This window comes from Mesoplodon mirus (genome assembly GCF_964341445.2).
Source record: "Mesoplodon mirus genome assembly, chromosome: 4".
Classification (NCBI taxonomy): Eukaryota; Metazoa; Chordata; class Mammalia; order Artiodactyla; family Ziphiidae; genus Mesoplodon; species Mesoplodon mirus.
The window spans coordinates 75,582,212-75,601,074 of NC_138979.1; the positions used below are offsets into that span (position 1 = coordinate 75,582,212).

General features: G+C 46.7%; 1 protein-coding gene across 1 annotated transcript in view; it reads left to right on the top strand.

Annotated features, from left to right (window-relative positions):
* The window catches only part of LOC309802504 (protein FAM169B-like), a gene marked incomplete at its 3' end in the record, with an annotated part of 84,909 nt that overhangs the window by 22,816 nt on the left and 43,230 nt on the right, over window positions 1-18,863 (top strand). Inside the window, 1 exon segment of the mRNA XM_082618106.1 lies at window positions 2,481-2,580. Coding sequence (XP_082474232.1) covers window positions 2,481-2,580 — 100 coding nt within the window.

The following is an 18,863-nucleotide window of genomic DNA, read 5'->3' on the forward strand; positions in this document are numbered from 1 at the left end:
TAGTGACAGCTAAACCAGAAAGCAAGCAAGCTCTCAGTCAAGGCTAGGGGCTTACTCTTGGGGAACTGTGGGGCTGGTGGGCTGCAGGGTTGTTGGATGGAGTCGGGGACGGGGGGAATGCTAGGTAATCTGAGAAGTGTGGCAAAATACAAGAGTTAGCGCTGAAGTACCTTAGGGTGCAGTTTCAGTCATCTATCTGATTTTATTTCACATTTATTTATGGATTACGTCACTTAACAACAAAACCCCCCAATATGTAGTATGCTCACAGAGAGAATAATTTTAGTGTTATTAGCAAAAACATAATAAAATAAGACAGTTACTAAAATTAAGTTTTGTTTTGTTTTGTTTTTTTTTTTGTATGCGGGCCTCTCCCGTTGCGGAGTACAGGCTCCGGACGCACAGGCTCAGTGGCCATGGCTCACGGGTCCAGCCGCTCCGCGGCATGTGGGATCTTCGCGGACCGGGGCACGAACCTGCGTCCTCTGCATCGGCAGGTGGACTCTCAACCACTGCGCCACCAGGGAAGCCCAAGTTGTTTTAATGTGATAGAAATGCTGAAATATCTTTCTACCTATTTACTTCTCCCCCTTCTAAAAAATGAGTCCTGAAAATAATCATTTGGTTTCCTACCATTTTAGCAATTAATTAAGAAATGGTAGCGGTTTCCGACCATTTAGCAGGTTTTGAAATAGTCTGATTTGCGATGATGATGGACCTCCTCATTGTTTTTAGCAAATTTAACTTTTCTTTTTAAACCAGAGAAATTTTTTTAAACAAACAAACAAAAAAGACAAGGATGTACCACACCACATCACTCTGGTCTTCCTCAAAGTCTTTTCTTTTCATAATTAACTCTGTTTTCAGTTTTGAAATTGTCTTATCATATTTAAAATACAATAATACTTACTGATTTTTCTTGGTTATAGAACAGTATATGCTCAGTGTATACTATTTGGGAACTATAGCCAAGGACAGAGAAAATAAAATCACCCATGTTAATTGCTATGAACATTTTGCTGTGTTTCCATTGGATTTTATTTCTGGGCATGCTTTTTTAACATTCAGATCACACTCAGAGTATAATATTGTCTATAATAAGCATCTTTCTATGTTGATACAATGCTTTGTACATATTGTTTTTAATGGCCTTGTAACGGCCGTCTGATGGGTGAATTGTGCTTCATATAACCACCACGGGGAGCCAGCTGGGGGACTCTTCGTTAAGGTGACTTGAAGACTGGGAGCCACCAAGATGTTTATGGGTCTCAGGATTTGTTAAGAAACAATTCTCTGAAACCAAGGAGGCCTGCTGTAAACTTTTACAAGCAGCCTGCCTGCCTCACTCAGCCAACACGTCCTTTTCTCATTTTCTTACACTCTCCTCAGTTTTCGAAACAGACTTTGGAGTGGAGCGTGTTGTCCTTTTGCTTTGGGAGCTGAGGCCAGTGGGTTCGATGGCCGGGAACAGAACTTGGCAAGTGGGTGCTTGAGAGAAGGCTCTGGGGCAGCCCAGCATCAGAGACGCTGCATGTGCTGCTTGGTATTCCTTGTGGTCATGAGCAAACAGGTGCTGGGCACTGAGGTCTTCCCCCCGGGGCTGCCTCAGAGCCAGAGCTGAGACTGCAGGGCCCAGAGAGGGTGTGGGTTTCTTGAGGCTGCTTGCAGGGATCCGAGCCAGGGCAGCAGGCAGCCTGAGTGGCATTGCGGGTGGACGCAGGCTTGTCTAGGCTGTTTGCATAGAGTGGCTGCAGGGGGACAGTTGAGGCCGGCTTGGCAGGTGCAGCCTGAGGTTGGGATGTGGCCTTCTGCTTTGACAGGCGGAGGCCCGACGGGGATTCGGGTGGGGAAGGCTGCTGGGGCAGGAAGTGAATGGAAGGAGAGACTGCAAGGGGGTCAGCTGAGGAAATGTTCAGTCATTACTTGGATGGACAGACAGGTGAGCAAGGGGAAGAGCAGGTTTGCTGGGTGGGAGATAGAGGAAGGGCCGTTGTCAGATTGCCCTAGTGTTTAGCTCAGAGTGGGTAAGGTTTCCATTTTCATGTTGCCTCCATCCTGTCAATTTTTAAAAAAATTTATTTATTTTTATTTACTTTATTTTTGGCTGTGTTGGGTTTCCATTGTGGTGCTCAGGCTTCTCATCGTGGTGGCTTCTCTTGTTGCGGACCACGGGCTCTAGGCACGCGGGCTTTAGTAGTTGTGGCTCGTGGGCTCTAGAGCACAGGCTCAGCAGTTGTGGCACATGGGCTTAGTTGCTCTGCGGCATGTGAGATCTTCCTGGACCAGGGCTTGAACCTGTATTCCCTGCATTGGCAGGCAGATTCTTAACCACTGTGCCACCAGGGAAGCCCCGTCCTGTCAAATTTACTTCTGTGCAACAGTGTTCTTTCAGTGAATATTGTGCTAATTTAATTGTTAAGCAGTTTCTTGTGCCCTTACTGTGGTGACAGAACAAAATGGTGATTTTACTATTTTTTCAGGTTAAACTTGAAGCTTCGTCTGTTTGCTTTTGCACTGTGCACTGTGATGAACCTCAACATAAAATCTTGGTCTTGGTTAATCCCCAGGACACAAAGACAGGTTGGTAGTTATTAATCAATTTAATAAACAAGGATTCTGATTTGTTTACAACAAATGGAATCAAACACCTCAGAAATGATGGTTGTACTCTTCGGCTGGCCTTAGAAGGACATCAAGGCAGAACTGATTTACTTTCAGCTCTCAGAGATCTGGTAAGGCATTATGATTTCTGTTTATTGACACACATTGATTTTTGTATTGAAGACACCAGACACCTTCTTGCCCATAGTGGCAGTATTCAGAGCTGCTTTTAAGGGTAGCACTTACTGTTCTTATTAATAACATTGTGTGCACAGGGTGGAGCCCTTTTGTTGGAGTGTCACCGCAGCCCTGCGAAGCACAGGGACCATTCTTATCCCTGCCAGACAGATGAGGAAATGAAGCCTCTGATGGTCAGCTGGTGTAGGGTAGGGGATTTTTGCAAGGTGATTATCCAGTGGGGTTTTGTTTCTGGTGGTGAAATTTATATAATCTGTAACTCATTTATTCTCCCTCTGTATTATGAAGAGCCTGTTTTTGACCAATTTCAGCTTCTTGGAGTGAGTGCTCTGAGCACACGTGGATGGCTGTGCTCAGTTGCATATAGGGCAGGGGTCTGGGGCTGTTGGCAGTGAGCAGTGTGAGGTTGGAGAGGGTTCCAGCCTATCAGTCCACCTGGAGCCCAGGCCACCAGTGAGCTGGAAGCAAACTCCTCGTCTCTGACCTCAAGGGAGTCCCAATTCAAATTCAATCCTATTTAGAAATTTACTCCTTTATTATACTTTAATGTGTTTTACAGATTTCCTACAATTCCCATATATTGCTTTCCTAATAAGAAATTAAAAAAAAAAAAAAAACCCTTAGTGAGTTAGCCCTCTTTCAGTGTCATGGTGTCTGGTGAAAGTTTGGGGTTATGGGTCTTTAACTACAATTTGCAAAGGGGCCTCTTTCAGCTCTCCAGCTCCCCTGGAGGTGGACTTTTGCCTTAAACACCTCATATCCATCTGGGGTTTGTAGTCAGAGGATTCCCTGTTCGATGGGTGTCACAAAGCCCAAGGTGACCTCCTTGACTGGGGAATGTTATTCACCATGTAGACTGTTGTTAACGCTTCTCTTGTTACTAATCTGAGACACGAGTGTGCTTAGCTAGCTGTCTGGGAGTTTTTGGCATGTTGGCGAAGCCTCCTCCTTGCTCCAGGGCTGGGGGTGGCTGAGCTGTGTGTGAGAGCTTTCTGGTCAAGGTTCAGGACATCTCCTGTTCCTGTCAGGTCAAGCCCTGGTTGAACAAAGGGACTATGATAACCCCAGGCCTTTGACATTGCCTTGAATTTGTGACTCCAGCTGGCACCAGGTTAGTGAAAGTAACAGGATGTGCACTCCTTGGGAAACAGATTGTCAAAAAACTCTGAAAATATCATTTGCCAGTTTTAAGAAAATGTCCAAATATCAGCAGCCCTCTCCTCTGCCTTTTTTTTGGCATTTAACAATATTCTGGTTATAGGTCTTTAACTGCAATTTGCAAAATATAAATATATGACTGACCCTTATAAATCTGTTTCCTATTTCTAGTGTACTTAATTTTTTGATTGCTTTCAAGAATGTATTATAATAAATATTCATAAGCTCCAAGAAATCTCACTCTGGACCTTTCTTTATATTTCATAGAGCTTTAAATAAAGTTTCCAAATGTTTTCCTGCTGCTGGGGCTCTATGATGGTTGCTGCAATTTTGCGTGATTTCCAAAAAGCGCTCAGGTGTTATCCACACCTCATGCTCTTTAGTCTGGTATCTTGAAGCAGGCACGATATGTAAATGCACCTCTTGTGGCTTGAAACATGTGGACTCTGAAGCAGCCGATGGTACCATAGAGCCTCTTCACAGCTTTGACACATGTGCCACTTCAGTCATGTGCTTCGCCGTGACCATTGAGAAGGCTGTCCCTGGTTCCTTTATAATTTTCCAATTATATTTGTGAAGGCCTTGTGTTTGTGTGGTTAGATGGAAGCTAAAGGGATCAGAGCTGTTTGATAAGCCCGTGTATGAGTTAATTATTGGTAAGCTGATTGAATCCATCATAGTAACTTCCAATAACCCTGCGAGCAAATGAAAAACATCCTGGAGTTGTGAATTCCCTGGTGGCAAGTAGTTAATATTCCTGGCGGGCTACTGTGAGGATGTGAGTGCAGGCAGACCTCAGAGACGTTGCGCAGGTTCCAGACCACTGCAGTAAAACGAATAACGCAATAGAGAGAGTCACACGAATTCTTTGGTTTCTCAGTGCATAGAAAAGTTATATTTACCCTATACTGTAGTCTGTTAAGTGTGCAGTAGCATTATGTCTAAGAAAACAATGTACACACCTTAATTAAAAACACTTATATTGGGGCTTCCCCGGTGGCGCAGTGGTTGAGAGTCCGCCTGCCGATGCAGGGGACACGGGTTCGTGCCCCGGTCCGGGAAGATCCCACATGCCGTGGAGCGGCTGGGCCCGTGAGCCATGGCCGCTGAGCCTGCGCGTCCGGAGCCTGTGCTCCGCAACGGGAGAGGCCACAACAGTGAGAGACCCGCATACCACAAAAAACCAACCAACCAACCAAACGAAAAACACTTTATTGCTAAAAAAGCTGACCATCATCTGAGCCTTCAGCAAGTCATAGTAATCTTTTTGTAACAGTAACATCAAAAATCACTGATCACAGATCATCATAACAAACGTAATAATAATGAAAGAGTTTGAAATATTGCGAGAATGACCAAAATGTGACACAAAAATGTAAAGTGAGCAATTGCTGTTGGGAAAATGACGCCGACGTAGGGTTGCCACAAACCTTCGATTTGTAAAAAAAATGCAATAAAGTGCAGCACAGTAAAGTGAAGCACAGTAAAATGAGGTCTGCCTGCAATGCAGCTGTCCAGCTTTCCCCTGTAGGAAACGGGGGATGTGCCTTCCGTGAAGGTGGTTTGTGAAGTACGTGCCCTCGTTCTGTCTGGCTGTTCCCTGCGGGGCTCACGCTTGACTGTTTCTCTAATCAGTCGCTGGTTTCTGTCACCGAGGGGACACAGCCGAAGGCACACAGCCGAAGGCTGCCAAGAACCTCCCTTCCTTAGTTGTTTTGTACCTCCCCACGGCCCTATCTTTCATTTATTTCCCCTTGTTTTACTATTCCTCTTATTTTTAAATTATTAACTGAACTCAAGTGTTTACAAAGATTAAAAATATAACTCCCCTCATCAAAAAAGTAGTCTTTTCTTACCTCCTGTATTAAATCAAAACTGCTTATCCTGGCATTCCAGACTCCCATCAACTGATGGCCTTTTGCTTCTCTCATTTCTTCCTGGGACCTGCAGAATAGAATTGATGAACCTGGACTTTGGCATCAGATTCAACAGACTTGGCATTCCTGGCTCTGACAACTGACTGAGTGACCCGGATAAGTGATTTGGCCTCTCCGAGTCTCAGTTTGGTCATTTGCAAAATGGGGGCATCTTAGCTACTTCACAAGGTAGTTGTGAGGATGAAATGATTTGTGGCAGAATATCTGATGCTTTGGACCACCTAGGGCAGAGAGTAGGCGTGAAACTAGAAGTATTCTTCCATCATGGTGCACTTCTGCATGTTCTTCTCTGTCTTTGAGTGTTGTGTTATAGAAGCACAGGGTTTTAGAATGGGAGGCCTTCTTGTCAACTGCTGGCCAAACTTTGGCAACTGAATTACCTCCCTGATGGATTCTGCTTGCAAACCTCATGGAGAGGAAGGTAACACCACACTAGGGCAATCTAATCTGTTTTTGAACCACTCTAATGGTAAGACCATTGTTCTTTCTACTAATCCAAAACTGCCTCGTTGGATAATGTCATGCAGTCCATCCAAAAGCAGCCAGAGATCAAGGATGGGCTGGGGAGGATGTACCTCTACACCACCTGGATAAAAAGAAACAGGCGGCAGTTCTCATCCTTGGAAGCGCAGTGAGCCTGGACATTGCAGTGGGCTGCTGGAAAGCAGGTGGAACCTGGGGCTGCCTTAATGGAAGCATAATGTTCCAGCTCAATTACAGCCCCATTCTCTTTGGTTGCTGCTCAGGATGCAGCTGAAACAAACTGGTGCTTATTTGTGGAGAGCAACCGGGGGGTTGAGAGGGCTTGAAACCATTTGAACAAGGCTCGAGGAAACTAGGGCTACTTAGCTTTAGAGAAGGGAGACAAGGTTCCAGAAGCTCACAGTTGAAAGGGTGTTTAGATCATTAGGTCCAGTGCTTTCCAAGATGATTTTAGGTGGTACAGCTGAATTTCAGAAGGAGAAAAAGGATGATCTTTTGAATTTTATTTCAATTTTAAATATATCAAGGAAAGAGATTCTGTTTCCTACTAATATGGCTTTAACACTTAGCTAACACTTGTTAATCTCCTTTAAAAAAAAAAAGAAAATAGGTCTCCCAGCTGAGCACCCTTAGCTAGACTTTAAAGATTTATCATAGTAAGATTTATTTTTATAATCATAGCAAATGATGCCTCGTTTATGGTAGGGCTAAGAAGGTAGTATAGAGATATATCAGAATCATGAAGGTGTTGTCTGGGCACCGGCTTGAAGTCTGGGAGAGCCTGGTCTGTTCCGGGACAGCTCTATTAGAACGTTCTTCTTAAGGATCCCAAACTGATATGCTCGTGTGTCTCCTCATTGGCCTAGTGCCCCCACAGGGGCCATCCAGGTAGGTGGGCATGGCTGCTCCACAGGGCAGATCTTCCTAGGCTTGAGGCCAGCTGCCATGTTTCCTGAGTCTTCTTTTAAGATCACTCACATGTTTCTCATTCTTTAGCTGTTCCTCCTTTGTTGTGGACTCCAGAGCCCATCACATCTCGGATCCTTCTTTCAGATCTGGCTTCTCTTGGAACATGGCATGCAGATACCACGTCATGGATGGTCTGGTTGAAAGAAGCTGGGTTTTGGAGTCAAGTAGACCTGAGTTCAAATCTTCTGCCCTTTATGAGTGGGTGGCCTGGGTTAAGTTATTTAGCACCTCTGAGCTTCAGTTTCCTGTCTTCCTACTCAGGGGTGTGGCCTGTGGCCCAGCAGTGAGATGGCACCGCACCGGGAAGCTTGTTAGAAATGCGGGCACTTGCGCCCCACCCAGACCCGCTGAGTCAGAATCTGTCCTTTAACAAGATCTCCAGAAGCCATCTGAGAAATGCGCTCTAGAGAACCGTGAGAGGAGAGTGGTGGCTGGTGAGAGCATTCCTCACTTTTCTTGGACATTCTGTTTCTACAAAGTTAGCCTCAGTTTACCTTGGCATTTCCTTAGAACCAGCCCAAGGCTGACTCACCTCTAGCTGACAGCTCATTACCATGCATGCCCGGCCCCTGAGCTTTTTTCACAAACTTGTTATCAAGACATGGCTCTGTCCTCCAATGTTTTGAACCCACAGGAAGGACTACTATTCTTCCCATTATATATATATAAACAAACAGTTTTATGGAGCTGTAATTCACACATACAATTACCCATTTAAAGCGTACAATTCAGTGATTTTTAGTATATTCACAGAGTTGTGTGTCTGTCACCACACTTAATTTTCATTACCCCTAAAAGAAACCAACCCCACTTCCCTATCCTCCTCAGCCTTAGGCAATCTCTTCCATTTCTATAGATTTGCCTGTTCTGGACATTTCCTATGAATGGAATCATGGAGTATGTGGACTTGTGTGTCTGGCTTCCTTCATTGCATAATGCCTTCAGGAATCATCCATTCTGAAGCATGTTTCAGTACTTCATTTATTTTTATGGCTGAATACTATTCCATTGTATGGATTTGCCACATTTTGTTTATCAATTTACCGATTGATGGACATTTGGGTTGTTTCCACCTTTTGGCTATTTTGAGTAATGCTGCTGTGAAAATTCTTGTACAGGTTTTTGTGTAGATATATATGCATATATCTTTTTAAGTCAGTGTTTTTTTTTTTTTTTTTTCTTCAGATAAATACCCAGAAGTGGGATTGCTGAATCATGGGGTAGTTCTATTTAAAAAAATCTAAGGGACCTCCATACTGTTTTTCATAATGGTTGCACCACCTTACATTTCCACCAATAGTGCATAAAGGTTCCCTTTTCTCTACATCCTCACCAACACTTGCTATCTCTTGTCTTTTTGATAATAACCATTCTAACAGATGTGAAGTGATATTTCATTGTGGTTTTGGTTTCCATTTCCCTGATGATTCGTGATGTTGAACACTTTTTTTATGTAGCTGTTGGCCATCCGTATGTCTTTGGAAAATGTCTATTCAGATTAAATGTATTCTGAGATTCAATTTCCAATGTGTGGAAGTGGGTGGTTTCCCATAGCACCAAGTAATTCTCTAGACACCAGCTGGTTGTCCTTCCATTCACCTCAATTCTGACACTACCTGGAGATACCATCAGATTCTACAGGTTAGGGGTTTAGTCTTACCAGACTCCCTTGCCCCGCACTTCAGATGCCAGTCTCAAGCCCACGCTTTACCTGTACTTCTGACCAACTGGCTATAAATCAGAGGTTCCCATGACTCTGTGCCCCCTTCAGGCTCACCACTCTCTCAGTACCTCCACATGTTCACTAGCCCAGAAGTTCTCTGAACCCAGTCCTTTTGGATTTTTATGGAGGCTTCATTACAAAGGCATGATTGATTAAATCACTGACCATTGGCAGCTGATGCAACCTCCAGGCTCTCGCCCCTCCCCAGAGGTCAGGGGGATGGGACTGAACATTCCAACCCTCTAATCACGTGGTTGGTTCTCCTGGCAACCAGCCCCCATCCTTAGGTGGGTCCGAAAATCACCTCAGGAACATAACAAGAGACACCTTCCCTGCTCTCATCACTTAAGAAATTCCAAGGGTTTTAGGAGTACTATGCCAGAACTGGGAAGAAGACCAAATATATATATTTCTTAATGTAAATCACAGTATCACACAGATCCTCTGCCCATTTTTTAACTACATTGTTTGTTTTTTTTGCTGTTGAGTTGTATGGGTTTTTATATGTTTTGGACCTTTTATCAAATATATGATTTGCAAACATTTTCTCCTATTCAGTAGGTTACCTTTTCATTTTGTTGACAGTTTCCTTTGCTGTATAGTTTTTTAGTTTGATGTAGTCCCACTTGTTTATTTTTGCTTTTGTTGCCTTTGCTTTTGCTGTCAAGTCCAAAAAATCATCGCCAAGACCAATGTCAAGGGGTCCTTGTGGTTTTGATTTGCATATCCCTGGTGACTAATGATGTTGAAAATCCTTTCAAGTAGTCTATTGGTCATTTTAATATCTTCTTTGGAGAACTATCTATTGAGATCCTTTACACATTTTTGCATTGGGTTATTTATCTTCTTGAGTTGTAAGCATTCTTTATATGTTCTAGATACTATCCCTTACCAGATTTATAAAAATTTTTCCCTATTCTGTGGGTTATCTTTTTACTTTCTTGATCGTGTCCTTAGAAACACAAAAGTTTAAAATTTTTATCATGTCCTGTTTATCTGTTTTTTGTTGTTGTTTTGTTGCTTGTGCTTTTGGTGTTAAATCTAAGAAAACTTTGCCTGTTTTGAAGAGTAGGTCCTTTCATCCAGTTATATTAACTCTTCCTTCTGGCTGTGTAGTTAATATCATTTGAAGTTCTGAAGGTGTGCATTCTTTATTTTTAATACAAGTATTTAAAAATGCTTATTTAAAAATTCATGCAATTATTATACCACAAAACACACACTTAACCCATTATTTAGCATACATTTCTGGAGATTGCAAGAGACTTTCATAAAATGCAAGTCAAGAGACTTTATGAAATGCATGCCTGCAGTTAAGAATGGAGGGAAATCTGGCTGCTGAAATTAAGATGACTTATGTTTAATTATTCTCCTAACACTAGCCTAGAACACTCGTCAGAAAAGGGAGTGAGGCCAATTTGTTTCTTCTGGTCTTGGTGAATTCATGCTGATTTTAAGTCCAGTCTTTCTTTTCTAGGGTACTTACAGATCATCTTTCATAGTTCACTCTAGACCACCATTAGGAAGAGATGTTCAGGGAACCAGGCATTAGTTCCAAGACCTGCACCTTCCCCACACACACCAGGATGGTACTGGCTCGTGTGTCTTTCTGGCCCCTTCCGGCATCTCGTGATCTCAGTGACTAAAGGTTACAACTTCAGGATCACATTTGCAGGACTTCTGGCCCCTGGGATGTACATTCACTGAAGCTTATGCCTCTCTAAATGTAGCTAATGCACTCCTTTGCTTTTCCACTGTTTCCAGCTGCTTGCTCCTAATTTGGAGGCCCTTTGCCTTCTCTGTGGCCAGTAGATCCTCTGGCTAAGTTGTATTTCTTCCTCGGGTTCTCCCCTCCGAGTCCTGCCAGCCTACCCTGGCAGCTGTCCTGTTTCCTTGAACGTCTTCCCAGCCTGCCTGAACTTCCTCAGTGCCCTACTTGGTCTTACAGGATGGTGCTGGGCCTGGGGACCTTGGCTGTGGGGAGGCCTCTTCCACCCTTTGCACTCGTCCTTTTAACATCTGACCCTTTCTGATGGAAGCCCTCTCGGCAAGCTCCTGGGCCACGTGGATACTTTTTCTAGATGATCTCTTCCTGCTTTCCTTGTCAGGAAACTTGTCAGGTTTTTTTCAGCTCTCCTTATGACAATATCTGTTTGATTTTTTTTTTTCTTCCATAAAACCTAGTGGTTGATGATCAGAGGGCAGAGCAATGAGTGTCCAGAGGCTGATTAAAAATGTCTACTTAGGGCTTCCCTGGTGGCGCAGTGGTTGAGAGTCCGCCTGCTGATGCAGGGGACACGGGTTCGTGCCCCGGTCCGGGAAGATCCCACATGCCGTGGAGCGGCTGGGCCCGTGAGCCATGGCCGCTGAGCCTGCGCGTCCGGAGCCTGTGCTCCGCAACGGGAGAGGCCACAACAGTGAGAGGCCCGCGTACCGCAAAAAAAAAAAAAAAAAAAAAAAGTCTATTTATAATTGAGTCAAATGAAAGAGACCTAATGCCACAGTGCTATGGAAGTTTCCAGAATAAGGGGACTCTTGGGTATTGCTGGGTGTAGGAGGAGCACAAGTTCTTGGCAGGGAAGTGCCTGTCTGGCTGGCATACGGGGTCGGAGGCCTGAGAAGTTCTCCACTACCCGCTCACCGGGACCTCTGGTCTCCTCTCCCACTGTCCAAGCTGACTGGTGGTCACACAGTGGTCACACAGCTGCTCCTCTGCCCTGCAGGGCTGGGTGCTCTGGACATGAAGCAGTACCCGTGGAGGCACAGGGAACCTGGAAAGTAGGCCCCCTCATCCCAGGCAGCGCCCCACCTTACAGACTCTGGCCCTGAGTCTTACTGACCCCTTCTCTGAACGTTTTGCAGTTTCCTTTCATAAAGCCTTCTCTACACTCCTGGCCTCTGCCTGGTGGGGAGGCCATGCTGAGGGGAGCTGGCCAGATGCCTGGTGACGTTATGGAGGATGGGTGGGGACTGGGGCTGGAGAGGGGTCCGCCTTTGGATCTCAGCCCTTCGAAGAATGCCTTAGTCATGATCGGAAGGAAGGATGGAGAGAAGGGAGGACAAGTGTTGAGTGTCCAGGAGTCTGGGAGCGCCCACAGGAGAGATGCTGAGGCTTCGCCTGGTGGGGAGAACTCGGATTGGTGAAATAGTGGAAACGACAGGATTTGGGATGAATTGGAGGGGCCAAGGAGGGAGGCCTGGGAATGACTGGGGTTCCGGCTGGGGCAACAGTGCTGGGTGATCTGGAAGGAAAAGCTTGGGGCGAGGACAACCTGAGTTCCTCTGCAGGGTCTGTGGGCTGTCAAATTGAAGGAGGGGTCCGGGCAGGGACCTGGACCCCAGGTGTACATCACTTTGCCGCCGTTCTTGGCTCTTTCTTCCTGGAGGGTGTGTTGTGAATTCCCTGTGCAGGGGAAGTGGCGAGGCTGAGAAACAGAAAGCAGGGTCCTTGCGGAGAGAGAGGACAGAGGGGCGGCTATTTGTGTTTGTTACCACACGCTGGCTTCCCTGATTGGAAGATCTATCCCCCCAGCTTGCTTCCAGGACGTTTTGTGACCAAGCATAACACTCATCCTTCAAATTGCTGCTAATTTATTTATGGCTTTTGGTGATTGCGTGTCATGTGCACCCTGAGAAAAACAAGCAGGGAATCAAAAAATGATGATTTTTTCCTGGAAAAGCGTGCCCATTCTAGGCCTGCAGTGACAGCAAGAGCCAAGGCAAACATTCAGTTGAAACCAGAGCCGCTGTGTAGCCGCCTTCCTGGTGGCTGTCGTGGGCTGAGAGGTGATTGTGACACAGCGGGCCCGGGGCCAGGCCTTCTCTGGGCTGCGTTTGGGGCAGGTGGGTGGTGGTTCAGGAGGGGTGGGTGGGTGGAAAATGAGATGCCCTGAGATGCCCAGAGAACTTCTGCAGAACTGGAAGGCCCTTTCTGGGACGTTCCTCACCCCTGAGAAGGCTGCCCAGATTTGGGGGAGGGGTTGGGGGAAAGGCCAGAAGATGGGGTAGGGGGAGGCGCTGTGAATTTCTGACCCTCAGGAAGGGGGCACCAGCTAGAGCAGCTCCTGGTCCCCAGTTTGCCTTGAAGGGAGAGGTCAGGCCTCCCGGTGAGTAGGATGGATGGGGCTAAACCCAGCTCTGTTTAGCAGGATGAACCTGTGGACCTGAGTCAGTGAAGTGGTTTTTGTATCTCTGGTAAAAACCAAGCTAATATGGCAGGAGTGGAGGAGAGGTTTGTTGCCCTGGTGAAGTCTGAGTTTCAGCATGTGGAGAAGTAATTACAGTTTTCCTGGCTTTGAAGTGTGATAACCCCCGCGGACTCACGAACCCCAAGGGTTCAGGAACCGCCTGATTAGCAGCCTCGTTGGTGCAGCCTCCCGTGATCCCATGGACGTTGAATCTGTACGTTTAAGTCTGTGCTTGCATTTTGAATAAAGGAGAGGTAGACATTAGCCTGAAATGGATCCCATCCTCCCAACCTTCTACATGGGGGAGTCCCGCTTAAGTGGGTTTGACAGTTTGGGGGAAAAGAGTTCTGGCCAGAAATTCAGGCTCGATTTAAATACCCGCTTCTCCTGGTGGCTAAGGTGCCCGTGTGGCTGTGCAAGCTCAGCCGGTGTCAGGTGGCCCCCAGGTTGAGTGGGACCTGACTTCACATAAGCTAAGAGAGCTCCATGCTAGAAACCAAGAGAGTTCTGTTTTCCGTGGGCCATGACGGATGCAGATCGAAGAGCTATTTGCAGTGACAGCACTGTGTGTTTGGGAGCACATGTTGGCTATTGTTTGGGATTTCCTTCTTTATTCCCTATTAATTCATGACACTTACTGTGAGTTGGATGTCACCGCAGGGGAAAAAAGCATCCCACAAACAAAGACATGTCATTCTCACCAAGGGACTATTGGTATTTGGAAAACAGAGAAGCTCCAAGGAAAATATTCCGAGCGTCACGGATGTGCGGGGATGGGGGTGCTTCTTTGAGGCATCCTAGGGTTTTACCACTGCAGCTTGGGCTGTCTGCACCTCTCTCTGCTTCCCCCAACCCTGAGAAACTTGCTGTACTTGCCTTGGTGCGGCCTGTGATTTTAAGATGCCTTTCCTAGATAGACTAGCTCTGGTGTGGGCTTCTTTCTGCCTCCAACACCTTGCTGTCCAGCTGTGCCTCAGGATCCAGGCACCTCATCTCACCTGTTCTTCCTGGAGTTAAAATCTCCACTCATGGAAACAAAGTCGCCGAAGGCAAGAAGGACCTGAGAACCACAGGGAAGTTGATGCAGATATACTACAAACCAGATGTCTCCTTCTCCCTGGCAAAGAGGTGCCCAAGTTCACAGGGCATCTGGGGAAGCGTTTTCCTCCAAGGAAGACATCTGTATGGAAATGGTAGCCCGAGTAATGCGATATGACAGTTGCTATGTCAACTTGCCTATTTTTCCCCTCCCCTTAAATTATTGACCGGCTCAGTCAATGTTGCATAAAAGTCATGCAATGCCTTGGAATGTGTTTATGTGCTGTCCTCTGCCAGAACTTTTCAGCATTTTTTTCCTACGTGTATTTTGCTTTTGGGAAGATGGCCTGTCACTTTGGTTTAACTGTGCTCTTTTTTGGGGGAAGTACATATTTCTTAGATTTGTAACAGGGCAGTGGCGGCTTAGACTCCAGGGGAGCAACTGGGGGAGGCTGGTGGGGGGTAACAGGCAGACCTGAAGCTCCTTCGGTTGTGACTGAAGAAGTATAAACCATGGGCCAGTATGTGAACAGCTTGCAGTTATTGTGGGGAGGTAGGGAGTGTGTGTGTGTGTGTGTGTGTGTGTGGTGGGGGGGTGTGCGCGCGTGCAAGCGTGCGCATGAGAGCTCCTCCCTCCTTGGTTGCTATGATGGTGTGGGGAATGGGCCTTCTCTGTCTCTGCTCACCTCGGGCTGTGTATCCAGCCACCTGCTGGCCACCCTGACCTTGCTGTTTCTAACAGGCATTTCAAAACTGAAACCCTCACACCTCTTCCTCGTCCTCACTTCCTCCTGGTGAAGACACCTCGTCCTTCTCAAGCTTGGGAGCTGGCTGCTGTCCTGCCTTCCCTCTCTCTTCTGCCTTAGGACCAGTTTGATTCCCAGGTGGTCTTTTCTGCCACCCGAGCATCTCCCTCCCTGCCAGCATGAGTGCTGCACTCAGCCCCTCCTCACTTCTTGGCTGGATGACCACAGGCTCCCATTGCCCTCCTTGTCTCCAGCCTTACCTGCACCCGAATCCAGTGTGATCCTTCTCAAATAACCTTTTTCTCTTTTTTCTTCTTAATTTCAAAAGGACTAATTCTTCCCACCTGGGCATAACCCAACTGTTCTCTTTCTAAACCACCACTCTGATCATGTCTCACATCGATTGGACTCCTCCAGAGACTGACAAAGCCAGTACCTCAACCTGGTCCCCAGAGACCCCAGCACCGGAGCCCAGTCTGGCTCAGGCCTATTCTTGGAACTCTGCCTAGCCCTTCCAGACAGCTTGCTAGGGTCTGAATATTTGTGTCACCCACCAAATTTATATGTTGAAATCCTAAGCCCATGTAATGGGGTTGGGATGTGGGGCCTTTGGGAGGTGCTTAGGTCATGAGGGTGGAGTCCCCTCGAATAAGGACACCGTGGGAAGTCAGCTGTCTGCAACCCAGGAGGGCTCTCATCAGAACCTGACCGTGCTGGCACCCTGATCTCAGACTTCCAGTGTCCAGAAATGTGAGAAGTAAATTTGTGTTGTTATAAGCCACCCAGACTGTGGTATTTTGTCACAGCAGCATGAACGGATGAAGACATAGCCCTTGAGTAGGTGCCTGATGCTGCTTACGTCTTGGGTGCTGGTCATGGTCTGTGTGGTCCTGGCCTGGTGGCCTGTCTCACTCCTGCTGGGCAGCGTCTTCTGCCCTAGATCCCTGGTGCCAAGTTCAGTGCCTGAACTTGTCAGTGTTTGCTGAATAAATGGCAGCCCTCCTCCCCATCTTGATGTGCAAAACGAGGTCCCCTCTGTTCAGGTCTCTCCGTGCCGGCCTCTCCTTTCTCATCGCTGTCTTGGCTTGTCGCCTCCTTGTCTCTCCTCTCATCTTTGTCTTTCCTACTCTGTCGGCCTTCTTGGAGTCTGGGCTCAGCTCTGTCCCCTTGTCTCTTTGTCCATTCTTCACCCGGAGTATAGAGGTTAGAGCGGGGGCTCTGGAGTCAGTGAGAGCCGGTTCACATCCAGTCCCAACACTGCTGTTTACAGGCACTTGATCTTGAGTTTCTCAACCCTTCTGAGCCTCACCTGAAAAAAAGTCAGCCAGATGCTTGGTGGATGCTTGGACATGTGGTTCTGGTGAATATCATTACTTTAAAACCGTAATCAGGTCATGTCCCTCTCCTCTGAAGCATGGTGGCAGCTGGTGGTCTGCAGGGTACGGCCCCCAACCTCTCCCTGGCCAGAGGTACTTCGCATCCCAGGCACTGTCTCCCCCTCCAAGCTGTAAGTGTCTTAAGCCAGAGTCTAAATTTAATTCCTCCAGTGGATGTATTATGTGCTCTGTACATAATAGCTGCTCAACATGTGGGTTGGATGAGCACCATGTGCTTCAGAATTGTGATCTCTGCAGGGTCCTGAGCCACTTTGCTGCCTCCCCCATCCTTGGTGCTGGGCAGATGAGGAGGGACAGCAAGCACGGCCACACGAGCCACTGCCCCCCGCTGGGTGTTGATCTTTACAGTGCTCCTCCTTGCTTAGCTGGATGGTGGCCTCAAAGTCCTTCTCAGGACAGCTCCCCACTGCCACAGCCCACCCGTCCAAGGTGATGGGTGACAATCAGCTCTCCCTGACCTGTACTGTGGAAAAATCACAGTAACTTTTAAAAAATGTTTGTTGTATTGATTGATTTAAAAATATTTAAATAAAAAAGGACTTAGCTCCATTAAGAAATCTTAGGCAAGATGAAAGGTTTAAAAATCTTGTTGGGGGCTTCCCTGGTGGCGCAGTGGTTGAGAGTCCACCTGCCGATGCAGGGGACACGGGTTCATGCCCCGGTCCGGGAAGATCCCACATGCTGCGGAGCGGCTGAGCCCGTGAGCCATGGCCGCTGAGCCTGCGCGTCCGGAGCCTGTGCTCCGCAATGGGAGAGGCCACAACAGTGAGAGGCCCGCGTACCGCAAAAAAAAAAAAAAAAAAAAAAAAAAAATCTTGTTGGGAGGTTCTGGGCAGGTGAAAGTGTGTGCCTTGATCAGGCGTGATGCATCCCCACAGCCCTGGAAGGAGGAAGTGAGGGACCTGATGGTTGGCTTAATGCACCCTGATGGAAAAGGACCATTCGTGAGCAAACGTGGTGAGTAGGAATGTGTCCCCACTCACGTTGGGAGGCAGCAGATAGGATGGCAGCAATCAAGCTGGGGAAGAAAGACAGACATTTCCCTGCAAACCAGAGCAGAAAGTTTGGAGAGGGAGCTCCCAGGAAGAAACCCAGTGTTAGCAAGCAGTTTCCATTGTGTCACTGACAAAAGCCAGCAAATAACAAAGGGCTTTTCATACTTCTTTGGAATCCCAGAGCAACACTTGAAGCAGGTGGAGGAAGCTTTTGGACACCACTGAAAAGCTTCCCTTTGGGGAAAGCAGTTTGGTGAAATGAGCTCTTTCACCAAATCTGCATAACGGCCAGGTGAGAGGATGTCGTGGGCTCCATGTGACAGGTGGGGGGCTCGAGGTGGGGGAAGGGTGAAGATCATGCCTTGAAGAAGCTGGAATGTGAACCCCACCTGTCTCTGAAGTCTGTGTTCTCCCTACACCAGGTCCATAGGGATGTATCCAAAATGCCTTATGTTGTCTTGCTCTCCGTCAGCACTGGTTTATGTTTGTTGAGATGGCTGTGAAGAGTAGAGTGAAAGGTCTGTGTTGAGATTTATTTTTATGTGTGTGGATGTCCGGTTGTTCCAGCACTATTTGTTGGAAGGACTGTCTTTGTTCCATTGTGTTGCCTTTGCTTCTCTGTCAAAGTTGACCAAATAGAAGTTGACGACATTTACGTGGGCCTATTTCTGGGCTCTACATTCTGTTCCATTGATCTGTCTTCCACTGATACCACACTGTCTGGGTTACTGTAGCGTTATAGTAAGTCTTGAAGTTGAGTAGTGTCAGTCCTCCAAGTTTGTTCTCCTTCAGTGTTGTCTTTGGCCTCTCTATGTAAACTTTAGAATCATTTTGGTGAAATCCACAAAATAACTTCTTGGGATTTTGATTGGGATTGCATTGAACCTATAGGTCAAGTTGGGAAGAACTGACATCTTGATAATATCGAGGTTTCCTATTCGAGAACATAGAATATCTCTTTATTTAGTTTTTATTTGATTTTGTTAATCAGAGTTTTGTAATTTTCCTCGTATAGCTCTTACACATATTTTTGTTAGATTGCATAAATCTAAGTATTTCATTTTGTATAAGCCTAAGTATCTCATTTTTGAGGGGTGCTAATGTAAATGGTATTGTTTTTAATTTCAAATTCTACTTGTTCATTGCTGGCATACAGGGAAGTGGTGGGCTTTTGCATATTAGCTGTATATCCTGCAACCTTGCTATAATCGATGTTTGCAGCTTTGCCTCTCCCTTGTTTAAGCCTTGCCCAGCTACCCCCAATGCTTGGGGTGCCCTGGGTGTGGCCTTGGACCTGTAGGGCTCTGTGCCTCTGCTCATGGGTTACTCTGCCCTCGCATGTCATCTCTGCCTGTTTTGAAGCCTTACACAGTGATCCAGAGCCCGCGCTGGCGAATTCCCCAGGGATGCTTTCCCAAACCCCTCAGCAGA